This window comes from Triturus cristatus, chromosome 6 (assembly GCF_964204655.1).
Source record: "Triturus cristatus chromosome 6, aTriCri1.1, whole genome shotgun sequence".
NCBI lineage: Eukaryota > Metazoa > Chordata > Amphibia > Caudata > Salamandridae > Triturus > Triturus cristatus.
The window spans coordinates 34,754,268-34,767,375 of NC_140589.1; the positions used below are offsets into that span (position 1 = coordinate 34,754,268).

The 13,108-nt window shown below is 49.2% G+C and overlaps 1 protein-coding gene across 1 annotated transcript in view; it reads left to right on the top strand.

Annotated features, from left to right (window-relative positions):
• Positions 1–13,108, top strand: part of LOC146813699 (uncharacterized) — a 616,738-nt gene that overhangs the window by 587,296 nt on the left and 16,334 nt on the right. Inside the window, exon 17 of the mRNA XM_085610187.1 lies at positions 11,097–11,286. Within this exon, the coding sequence (XP_085466313.1) occupies positions 11,097–11,286 (190 nt within the window). The remainder of the gene's footprint in view (positions 1–11,096; positions 11,287–13,108) is intronic.

Below are 13,108 nucleotides of genomic sequence, written 5' to 3' on the forward strand. Positions count from 1 at the left end.
ACATTTGTCGTGTCGTGGTTTGTGTGGCAGCAACAGGCAGCGCTGGTGCAGCTGGCACAAACTGTATAGACTGTGGTGGAGCTGGCATGGACTGCGCATGCTGCGGGGCTCCTTGTTCATTCTGATCCTGTCTAGGTGGCCGTGGTCTTTCTTTTGTAATACCTGTGGCGATATTACGCTTCAGGACTGGGCAATCGTGTATGTAATGTCCTGGCTGTTTACAATAGTTGCATGTCCCTTTTACAGGTCCTGCTGAATCACCGGAATGTGTCGTACCCTTTTTATGTCCTTCAGCTGGAACTGTCTGGGAGACTAGCATTTTCATTTTCGTGTCTTTCATGCGTCTCTGTTCATGTTCTTGTTCCTCTCTAATTCTATTGTGATGATACTGTAACATTTGTAACATTTGTGATGGGGTGTTACCTTGCCAGGTACTCTCGAATTTTAATACTCTATTCTTCACTTGAGGCAAGGAATTTTCAACTAATTTTGTCACAAACAGATGTGGGTATGATTCGCTACTTGCTTTTATGCCACTATTTATACCAAAACATTTTTCAAATCGGGCATAGAAATCACTAGTGTCTTCATCTTGCTTTTGTTTACAGGCTGAAATTGTACCCCAGTCTTCCTTTTTCGTAGTTAATAAACGTGGCAGTACCTGTACTAGTAAACCTGGTAGTGCTTTAGTTTTATCCCCAAGTCCTGCTCCTGCAGTTCGGGCCTTTTCTTCTGCTTCTAATGCTGACCATTCTATCTTTTGGTCTCCCACCTCCCACTCTTTTTCCTTGAGTTTTTCATAAATGCCAGCAGGCATTAATACCTTTAATATTGTCATAATGTCGGGATAGGTATACTCTCCCATGAGTAACATGTCTTTAATTTCTCGGTGGAAACCCGCTGGGTCTTTGTCATGACTGGGTACCACTTTCTTCATTTGTAACAGTTCTATTTTCGATATAGGCGTATATACAAATACACGTTTAAACTCATTGTCCTCGCCTTTTATTGGGTGTACTTCTCGTAAGGGATTCTGTCTGTCCATGTAATACGTGGTTCTTTCCTTAATGGGCAGTGAGACATGTTCTGGGCATACAAAAAGAATGTACTGCTTTCTTGATTCTAGTATTTCTTTAATTAACTTAGTACCTGAACCTCTCCATCTATTCGTGAGTAATTCAGTCAGTATTTCAGGTAAAGGACCAGGATCTGAATGTTGACTTTTATATAGTATAAGGAGTTGTTGAATCATATAAATCCCAGCTAAACGCTGTTCATCTGGGGTGAGATTCAAAAATGTGTGTGCTACTGTATCATCACCATATTTTCCGGGACTGTCAACCCAATGAACGGCTGACCTGGCTAATTCTTGTTCATCCATAGAATCGAGGAAATGATAACCCCTTCGTTCTCGGAGTAATTTGTCAGCGGCTTGGAACGAATGTTCGTGAGACCTTATATTTATTATAGGTGTTTGGAAATTCCTGTTATTATCTGGACATATCGGACGTATCGGGTCAATAAAACATCGCTTACTATTACAGGATCTTCCTCTACCTACATAGGCTATGGTTTCTGACTGTCCTGTGGGCAGTCCTGATCCTTCCTCCTCGCTTTGTTCGAACTGGTCTACCGCTAATCTCTCTTCGTGTAGTCGTTCTATTTCTTTACGGATCTTTCGGCACATGGCTATTATACAATTTTGCTTATCATGTCTCCCTTCTGATATATTCTGGCTCCATCTGGTAAGAGTTTGCATTGCTTCCGGGTCTACCCCCGGTCGGTCTTGATTTCTGATCACACAATTTATGAGGAAACGTAACAGTTCCCCCTGTATCTCCACTTTCTGGTATTCCATAGCTCTGTTAATACATTCAGAATCTCGCCCTGTTTGGACAAAATGGTATATATTGTCTAGATGCACAGTCATTCCTGGTATCTTCCCTAGATACACCGCGGCTCGTCTGATACGTAATGATGCCATGATCATTTCGTCCTCTTTGCCGGGCACAGGGTCATATCTACAATCTATAAGAAGTTCTTTAAGCGTGCGGGCATTTATGAGTTTGGGGGTACGTGAATGTGCTGATTCTTGAAAGGTAAGTTTATTTACTCTGGGTGGCGTAGAAAAAGTGTTGGTAGCACCTCCCGTAGCCCCATCTGGGGTATCGGGCGTGAAAGGATTCGTTGAACGCGATACAGCAACTATAGGTGTGGACACACCTATAGAAGTAATAGAAGTAGCTGTCGGAACAGATGTGGGAACAGATGTGCTTGCCGGAACTTGTGTCAGGATTTGTTGCTGTAGAGATACAGTTACAGGATCTTGGCGTTGAACCTCCCTGGCAGGCGGTCTATGTGGGGCGGGGTTAGCATACTCGGGAGCTGCGTCATCTAAATATGAGGAAAGAAAAACATCCTCTGCGGTTCTAGGATGCCCCTTAGGATGTACTTTTATTGGAAATAATGGGGGTGGCAAGTCTTTTTGTATTTCCGGAGTAGCCTTAGGTAATCCCTCGGCCAGGAGGGGATACATACCATTCATAAGGGCATTTCTTTGTCTGTCTATTTGTTCTGATTTCACTCGTGTACCTTCTTCAATTAATAGATTTTCTCGGACTTTATTTGAATTCTCTTTATTTTTCTCTTCCTGTCGGAGTGCTTTTTCTGTACGTCTATGAGATTCTTTACGCCATAACTCAACGGCGTCTTTCTGTGACTGTCTGACTTTCCTTTTCCATAACTCTTCCTCTACTTTCATGATGCACTCTGCATCCCAGGTCCCAGCTGCGGGCCACCTCTGACTTTCTGGTAATTCCTTGGTGTAGTCTACCCATAAATCAAGAAATAATATAGCGTCTAAGCCGTGTTTGTGATACATGAAGTACCCTGGAGTGTCCCTAGGAGGAATAGGAACAGCTTCTTCGAGTACCCCTTTTCTAGTAGTGATCTGTCTTAATTTCGAAAAGAGCGGCATATTGAGAACTGATCTGATACTTGATCTTGAACAAACTTAATACAAATAAACACAATAATGAACAGTCATTCACACCACAATATGCAGAACGTATTTAAAACATTTAACGTTTAACATTTAACTGAGCAACAATGATGATGACGATCTAAGGAGAACTTAATCACTAAACATAATACTCGGCATTAACTGGATTATTCTGAATTTATATACTTGATATACTAGATATACTGCTAAACAGTACAGATACACTGCTGAAACAGTGCAGACCGGATTTGTGTACCCAAACCCGTCTTGACCGGCACAACCTATGTGCACGTCAGAACGCCTCCTCAGTAATGGTACTCACCGGGTAGCTCGGAACGGAAGGCCTCGGAACGGAACTGAACTGGACCGGACTGGACTGGACTCGACTCGAAAACTTCGGACACTTCGGGACTGCGGGACTTGATGGGCCTCTGTATACCTCGGATCTTGCTCTCTCAGCTAGGCTCTGGTCGGGATACTTCGCACTTCTCACCGCCTCGTCTGGGTGTTGATCGCAGCCTCAGTCGCCCCCGCTTGACCGGAGGGAGATACAGGAAATCCTGCTGGTACGCGTTGTTGTCCGTCCAGCTGTGGCAGGAGACCGGGCCTGCAACGCACCGCCGGCGCGTAAGATGAGAAAGTGTCCCTGTTCAGGCGCCATTCATGTGGTAAATAATTTAATTACCGGGACTTAATTTGATACAGAAACATAATAAAAATAGCTCAGTAAATAAGAGGCAGAATCCGTGGTATTAGAGGTTCGGAATGGGCTTTATTCCAATGGTCGATTCGAATCGGTTGCTCCAAGTTCCATCACCACGAAGGTTCAGGAAGTGAAGTACATACTTTATTGATAATCAATCACTTTTATACAATAGGCATTACAGTGAAGCAAATACAAGAGGCGTAACAATTGATAGTGTGGATAATATATTCATGCGTAGCAAAAATAGGCGTAACTGGGTGTGATTAAAGAACGTCATCAGATGTGATGTCATAATAGGGTGGTTCCATGAAAGAATTTCGCAATGTCAGCAGAAATACTTGGCAGAAATGCGCGCGCAGCAGCATGACGTGTGATTGACGTGCAACTAGGGGGTGAAGGGGACTTGACATTTAGCTCTACATGTGGCGACAGAAGTCTGGAGGGTCAAGTCAACCTAATCCCAAATCATATCTAACATCCTATGTTTAAAGAACTATGTTATCCAAAAGAGAGGTCTCTTAGAGTAGAATCTTATTCTATACTGACTATACTGACTGTTAGTGCGTGTACAAGCGTCTAAGTGTCTACACTAGATGCGAGGGCGGAAATCTTCCATAGTAATAGGGCTATGAATTACTTGCATAAAGACAGAGAAGCCGAGCCTTTGCTCGGTAGCTGGAAGAATGTTTACTTAAACTACTGGACAGGAATGCATTGGATAGGGGGCGGAGCAGATAATTTCGAAGGTGAAATACAGTTTTTGGCAGGCAGCAGGCTGATGTCAGGCTTCGTGGGCCGCGCAGGGAATGAGACAAAGTTCATGGTCACAGATGCAGGCTCAGACTGGAGCTTTCAGAGGCAGAAGGCAAGAAGAGTTTGATGACAGAATCAGGGCCTACTTGCCTGGACTGTAAAAATGGCATAAGTGAACCATATAAAGCCGGTGGCCTTTCGTACTTAGGAATGGAATATCCGGCCCATTCATGGCGGATCTGAAAGAGGACATGTTAACGGTGGACGCACATGTATTTGCGTCTTCATAACTGGAACTGGAGGGAACATACATGTACTTGTGATTCATACATGAAACCGTTGGGGTCCAAGATAGGGGACATAACTGATCATAAAAATCCATATTTCCACATTGTGTCTATGAATTTCAAGGCACAGAGTCAGTGGCACCAGGGCTGAAAGGGGATGCAGTCTGTGATGAGGCCTGTATAATGATATAAACTCTGCCATAAATAAATCAAGGCTCAGATCCAAATGTTTGACCTACTTGACCACAGTGTAGGCCGGAGGCAGCAGTACGCATGGGCCCACAGACACATGTCGCTGGGATGCTATGCACAGAGCTAGCTACTGGCACCAGATCGGAGGGAGTACAGTGAAATAAAGGCTGTCATAAATATATGACCTTGGACATCATGAAATCAAGACTCAGTTCCATATGTGTGACCTACTTGACCACAGTGTATGCCGGTGGAGTACGTCAACGTGAAAGGAGTGCTGGGTGCCTGTGTCGCGGAGGCCGTGATGGTCTGAGGAGGCTGCCAAGGTCACGGGCCTCTGGCTTGGAGCTTGCACAGGCACATGGTGGGCCCTGTTTGACACACGCCGGTGTCGGCAGGTGAGCAGTGTGGCCTGGTTGCGCAGGGGCAGCCAAGACGGGTCTGGGGACCTGGGGCTTGGGGTGCAGCAGGCACACATGATAGCAGGCCCCGCCGCTCATGACTTCGGCCTTGTGGTGGGCTGTGAGGCGCCGCCCTGGCAGACACATTGGCCATTCCGGAAGAGAACCACGCCCAGAGGTACGTGCTTTTTATTCACACCCCTTCGCTAGCCTGGCGTACGCCGGGCCAGCCCACTCCACTCAAGCTTCCTGGGGGCGACATAACAAGCTACTTTTCCGGGATCATCCCCACTGGCTGAGGTTACATGGTTACGTCCACTGTCCACTGCACTCCAGACACCAGCAGTATATGTCGATATGGACATGTCTGTGGTCTGCTTACTGCAGTCTGTCCAGCACATCCACGCCACACTTGGCATTGTGTACATTCTCATTCATGGGTCACTTGCCTCCTTCACACATGCCTGGTTCCCACCTCTCCCCACAATATGCTATTGTGTGGCTGAGGTGGCATGCCGTTGATGGCTCATGTACATGGCTCGCTCAGGTTACCACAGTCAGTTGTGCTGTCGTGTATGGTGGGTGGGCATGTTGTTTGGCATGTTGTATGCAAGTTTGTAACGTGTGCATTCTCATGTGAGTTGTATGATTGTGGAGTTGGAGTATGTGGTGTGTTTATTTGGTACTTACCAACGAGCAGTGCATTTCCGTAGGTGCCATCCTGGTAGCGCTGGTTGATGATGGACTGTCAGAAGATATAGGAATCATGCACACTGCCTGGGTAGTTTGCGACGATATTGGTGAAGAGTCCCCGGTGGTCCACTATTGCCTGCACATTGATGGAATGTGTGTGCTTTCTGTTGCGGTAATTGTGTGCAGTGTCGGCAGGGGGCACAAGTAGGACATGTGTGCAGTCAATTGCCCCAACACGTGCGGGAAGCCAGCTATGGCGTAGATGCCTTGCTTGGTCTCCCGCTGTTCCTGCGCAGTGTGGGGGAAGTGAAGGTGCTTGGGTACCGAGCTGATGATGTCATCCAAGACAGTTGTGATGAACTTTGATAGGGCTGGCTGTGAGACTCCTCCGACTCTGGCAGTTATTGGTTGGAAGGTACCAGAGGCCAACAGATGCAGCACAGCCAGCAGCTTTGTCTGAGGTGGGATGTTGGTTGTCCGCTGTGTTGGTACCATCAGCCTGTGGGCTATGATGTTCAGGATGCGGAGGATGGTTGTACTTTTGAGCCTATAGTGGGCAATGACATCCTCTGGTGTTAGGTCTGTGAGGCTGGTGCATTTTCTGAAGGTCCGCTGTCTTTGTCTGTGCTGCCTCTGTGGTAGTCTGGGGGAGTGGGGCAGGCGGAGTCCGGGGGGTTGCCGGGCCTGGGTGTGGTGGAGGTGGGTGTTGTGGCCCTCTTGGGGCTCCGAGCTGCATGATCAGTAGCTCCATGGCCTCTGTTGTTCTTCTGGTGTGACTCTGGGCTGGGCTCCCTTTTCTGGTGCAGGTTGTCATCCGACTTTACACCAGGTAAGAGCAGGTGTTAAATTCCTACTGCTCACGAGCCTTATTGCCTGTTTTATGATCTTATCGCCGATCTGGCTGGTCATTGAGAATGTTGCGGAGTGATGTTTTTGCTGCTTCACGGGAACGCCTACTCTGCATCTCATTAGCGTTAGTTGCCGGGGTCATCTGTCGCGATATTTTTTGCGGCTTCGATCACAAGGAAACTGGTGGTATTGGCTGTTAGCACCAGCTTGTGAATGGGGCGATAAATTTATCACCACTTTGGCTGCGATAAAGTGCCGATAACTCAGCGATAAGTCCTTGAGAATATGTCCCAGCGTCTTGAATAGGCAGGCAGGGCAACGCGACCTGGAAAAAGCTGCCCGTCGTAAAAAACAATCTCCGTAGGCACCAGAGCGCGCCGGAGATGACGAGGCGTCTCCTGCATGGATGCGGGAAGCAAGCTTGCACAGCTGTGAGCAGGCGCCTAGGAACAGGAGAGCTGGAGAAAATACAGGCCACAAGCATGAGGCGGAGCCACAGGATGCACACCGCAATCAGCAAACAGGAGCACCGGTCACTGCGAAGAGCAGAGGCAGCATGCATAAGGGTGAACAAGAGCCCGCCAGTTGTTACATTTGTGGTTGCACCTCGTGGGTACTAGGACTCACGGCTGGGAAAAGTAAAAGACACCAACACAGCAGTAGTATGGTACTTGAACTGAACCACGAGGCAGACTTCCCGGGCTCTTTTATTCACTATACCCTGACGTCACAACAGGGAACATTGTTGTCGACAGTGCCACAGTCCATTTGTTAAACCCCCTTCCACAAACGCATATCTTGGCATGTCCCATCCCCAACATAGGTGTGAGGCTGTTTCAGGATTGGTTTGTAGGTTTGAGGCGGTTTCAGCATATTAGGTAGCAGGCAGAGGCTGCTTCAGCATCGGGTAGCAGATATGAGGCTGCTCAGAATTGGGTAGCAGGTATGAGGCTGCTTCAGCACTGGGTAGCAGGTATGAGGCTGCTTCAGCATTGGGTTGCAGGTATGAGGCTGCTTCAGCATTGGGTAGCAGGTATGAGGCTGCTTCAGCATTGGGTAGCAGGTATGAGGCTACTTCAGCATTGGGTAGCAGGTATGAGGCTGCTTCAGCATTGGGTAGCAGGTGTGAGTCTGCTTCAGCATTGGGTAGCAGGTATGAGTCTGCTTCAGCATTGGTGTGAGAAGTTGGCCTGGTATATGCTGGTCACTAGTTAAAGTGGCCACCTTGCACCAGTACAATTCGACTCTTATGGTAGATAGGTTTAAGACAACCTTTTAAAGAAAGCTATCCTAGTGGTAGCTGTGGAGAGCAGCCTTCAGGCTAAGTCTCAGAGGAATGTAAAGCAGCTTGTTTTACCTTATAATCTCTTGAATCACTAAATGAAAGGACACCACACAGGTATATACATAAAATATATATGTATTTATTACTAGACACACTCTACTAATCTCTTTATGAGATTAGAAGTCAAGGACATATGCACAAATCAACATTTCACAACAAATTAAGCACTTATATGGCTGGGGCCCTAGGGGCGTACCAGACCATATACTAAAAAAGAGGTATAAGTAGAACGACTTGAGAAGGGAGAAGGCCTATGGTCTTCAGAAGCGCTGGGGCCTCACTAATCCACCCAAGGCAGGTAAGTAAAGGACCCACGGGACACGCATGCAGTGTGAGAACACAGCCGCGGATCCCAATAGACTTCAATGGAGCAAGTCGCGGTTGGAATTTTAAAGTTTTAGGATACTTCAGGAGAGTCTACAACCAATCAGTTACAGGGTAAGTGGTTCTAGAGCCAGCACACACAGGAGCACCGGAGTACTCGAGTTACCCTACCCAGGGAAGCCGGGTGCATAGGTGTCTTTTGGTGTCGGGTCGCAGCGTCGTTTTCAATGGGAGCCAAAGAAGACTTGCTGCTTCTGAAGACATGAGAAGTGTCCGGTGGAATCCAAGGCTGGATTCTGAAGAAAGAAGACCTGAAAGCAGTGGAGACAGTGTTCAAAGTCACTAGTCAGTGACCCGGGGCCAGGAAGCTGGATGCCCACAGATGTAGGGTGATTTCAGGTGATCACGGGTGTCTTGACTCTTCAGCCACGAGTTCCAGGAGGCATCGACGACGACCAGGAGCTGGATTCGGAGTGTCCCACGAAGTCTGCAGCTTAATGAGGTGTCGGCAACTGGATTGGAGTCAACAAGCCTTGGCAACAGCAAGTCTCGTGGAATGTGAAGAAAGTCAGCGGTGCAGACCAGCAAGGTCTGAGGGACTCACCCCGCGAGGGTAAGTCAGGGCAGGCCTGGAGCAACCAGGGGAGCCCTCTGGGTCTGTGGAAAAGCCAACCGGCAAGGGATCGCAAAGACGCCTCGTGAGGATTCACTTCACAGGAGCCCACGGTCACTCGGGACGAGGTAGGCCTCTGATTTTCAAGGGAAATCTTGCTGGAGGCTTGGGTCACACGTGGTCCAAAGCACAACTTCGTAGAACATCGTGAAGGGGTTGCACTTGACAATAGTGCACGGTACCCGGGTATTGCTGTTCCTCGTCACTCGTGGGCTCCACTCGCCTCAGCTTCGCTGGGGACTCACAATGGCCGTCGAGAAGTCAGGAAATCCACTTCCGGGGCTGCAGGGACTTCGGACTCCAGCGGGAGCGGGAAAGTTTGCGACCGTTGATGCAAAGTTTTGGTGCCTGCCAAGCAGGGGAGTCACTCCTTGACTCCAAGGGTGATTCTTCAGTCTTCCAAAGGTAGTGGAACGTCGAAGATCCAGGATTCTTCTTCAGAGCGTCGTCCAGGGATATCTAGTTTGCAATGGCAAGAGTTCCATAACTAATACTAGAAAGAAGGGAGGGACTAGCTCTATGACCACTCCTATGGGAGGGTCAGGGGAGTGGGTGGCTACACCCACTTCCCTTTGTCCAGTTTCGTGCCAGAGCTGGGGCTGGTAGCCCCTGAACCGGTTTGATCTGGCATATGCACAAAGGAGCCTACTGCTCCCCCAGTGCAGGACTTCAAAGCACTCTAGGAGAGCACCCACCCAGCCCCAATACACTAAATCCTGTCTGGAAGGTGGTTACACCTCCCTGTGACAGGATGCCTTTTGTTGGGCCTCCTCCACTGCGAGTTTCGGTCAGCAGCAGGAGGGCAGCCCAGTGTCTGTGCTGGTGGCATACATTTTGTGATGCCAGGGCTCTTCAGGATTCTACCGTGTTTCCACAATGGGTACATGTCTATCCCTCTAGAAGGGTGGGATCATACTCCCACACCAGTTACTGGTGTGGGGGTATGATTCCAAAGCGTTTGACACCAAACACGACATGTTTTGATGCAGCCATCACAAAGTTAGCATTTACTGTGAGGTTATAATGCACTTAAGAGTATATGGTTTGACCGCATTCACAAACAGCCCCAGATAATAGACTCTGAGAGCTGCAGAGGGGCCCTGCTCAGGCAGAGGCACCCCCTCACATGGAAACCAAGCACCCTGCCCTCAGGATTGTTAGGGCCTGCCTTAGGGGTGACTGATAGGTTTATATGTGTGTGTAAGGTGAGATATAGGGAACCTATACCTCAGTGAGGAGTGCTAACACTACCTCAGTAGCAGGCCTGTGCTGTCAGATTTAGTCTGCTTCCCAGGGGTGGCATAATACATGCTTCAGCCCCTGGTAGGTCTGTGAAGTACCTATGCCCTTGGTACCCATATACTAGGGGCTCATAAGGTACCACAGTATCCAATCACCAGTGCATCTAATATGCACTCCAAGTTGTTTAGAGAGAACAGAGAGGCTGGGGCCCTGATTAGCAGGGACCCAGCCAGACTATAGCCAGAAGCCAGTGTAAACATCAGAAAAACAGCGGGGGCAACATAAGTGCAGATCCTACTCTCCTACAATTGGGTAGCAGGTATGAGGCTGCTTCAGCATTGGGTAGCAGATATGAGGTTGTTTCAGCACTGGGTAGCAGGTATGAGGCTGCTTCAGCATTGGGTAGCAGGTATGAGGCTGCGTCAGCATTGGGAGCAGGTACAAGGTTGTTTCAGCAGTGGGAGCAGGTATGAGTCTGCGTCAGCATTGGGTAGCAGGTATGAGGTTGTTTCAGCACTGGGTAGCAGGTATGAGGTTGTTTCAGCACTGGGTAGCAGGTTTGGGGCTGCATATCAGGTATCCTCACTCTAGCAGAAGAGGTGACCATGTCTTCTTCTGCTTGCTCACCAGCTCGACATGGATGAGGACCTGCTGCAGAGAACCATGATGGCGGTAGAGGGCTTGCTGAATGTCGACCTCCCCGAGCCAGGCCTGTTTGATGAGCTCCATGCGGCTGTGTTTACCAGTCTGCTCCCATTCTGGGCAGGTTTCCGGAAGATGTGGGTAACGCGGTCTGCTGCCAGTGCCCAGAGGCCTCCAGGTAAGCATGACGCATGGCAGGTGGGCAACACAGTGAGTGACAAGTTCTCAGAGACCCCCAGGTAAGCATGAGGCAGGGTTAGTCGACAACACTTCAGCTGCAAGCACCCAGAGACATCAGGTAAGGACGCGGCTTGGCTAGTGGAGAATGTTAGCAGAAAATGGTGTCAGCTAGCAATGGCTAGAAGCTGTCATAGAAGGACACCACATGGCTAGGGCACATTGCAGCCAGCTGCAAGTGCCCATAAGCCACAAGGTAAGAACGTGGCAAGACTAGTGGACAGCACTGTTATCTGCAATCTCCCAGAGGCCTCTATATTGGGATGTGCGTGGCAAGTGGACAATGCTTGAGCTGCCAGCGCTCAGGCCTCTTGGTGAAAACGTAGGCGGGCTACTGGACAGGGCAGTCAGCTACAAGCACCCAGAGGGTTCTAGGTAAGGATGTTTCAGTGGGCAATGCAGTCAGATTTGTGAGCCTAGAGGCCTACAGTCAAAGATGATTTAGTATGGCTAGTGGGCAACAAAGTCATATGTATGCTCCTAGAGGCGTCCATGTAAGGATGTAGCAGGGCTAGTGGACAGCGCAGTCAGATGCATGCTCCTAGAGGCGTCCATGTAAGGATGTAGCAGGGCTAGTGGACAACGCAGTCAGATGCATGCTCCTAGAGGCATCCATGTAAGGATGTAGCAGGGCTAGTGGACAGCGCAGTCAGATGCATGCTCCTAGAGGCGTCCATGTAAGAATGTAGCTGGGTTAGTGGACAGCGCAGTCAGATGCATGCTCCTAGAGGCGTCCATGTAAGGATGTAGCAAGGCTAGTGGACAGCGCAGTCAGATGCATGCTTCTAGAGGCATCCATGTAAGGATGTAGCAGGGCTAGTGGACAACGCAGTCAGATGCATGCTCCTAGAGGCATCCATGTAAGGATGTAGCAGGGCTAGTGGACAGCGCAGTCAGATGCATGCTCCTAGAGGCGTCCATGTAAGAATGTAGCTGGGTTAGTGGACAGCGCAGTCAGATGCATGCTCCTAGAGGCGTCCATGTAAGGATGTAGCAGGGCTAGTGGACAGCGCAGTCAGATGCATGCTCCTAGAGGCGTCCATGTAAGGATGTAGCAGGGCTAGTGGACAGCGCAGTCAGATGCATGGTCCTAGAGGCATCCATGTAAGGATGTAGCAGGGCTAGTGGACAGCGCAGTCAGATGCATGCTCCTAGAGGCGTCCATGTGAGGATGCAGCAGGGCTAGTGGACAGCGCAGTCAGATGCATGCTCCTAGAGGCATCCATGTAAGGATGTAGCAGGGCTAGTTGACAGCCCAGTCAGATGCATGCTCCTAGAGGCGTCCATGTAAGGATGTAGCAGGGCTAGTGGACAGCGCAGTCAGATGCATGCTCCTAGAGGCATCCATGTAAGGATGTAGCAGGGCTAGTGGACAGCGCAGTCAGATGCATGCTCCTAGAGGCGTCCATGTAAGGATGTAGCAAGGCTAGTGGACAGCGCAGTCAGATGCATGCTCCTAGAGGCGTCCATGTAAGAATGTAGCTGGGTTAGTGGACAGCGCAGTCAGATGCATGCTCCTAGAGGCATCCATGTAAGGATGTAGCAAGGCTAGTGGACAGCGCAGTCAGATGCATGCTCCTAGAGGCGTCCATGTAAAGGATGTAGCAGGGCTAGTGGACAGCGCAGTCAGATGCATACTCCTAGAGGCGTCCATGTAAGAATGTAGCTGGGTTAGTGGACAGCGCAGTCAGCTTCAAGCACCCAGAGGCCTGCAGGTAAGGACGTAATCTGCTTGTGGGCAATGCTGTTACATGCATGTACCC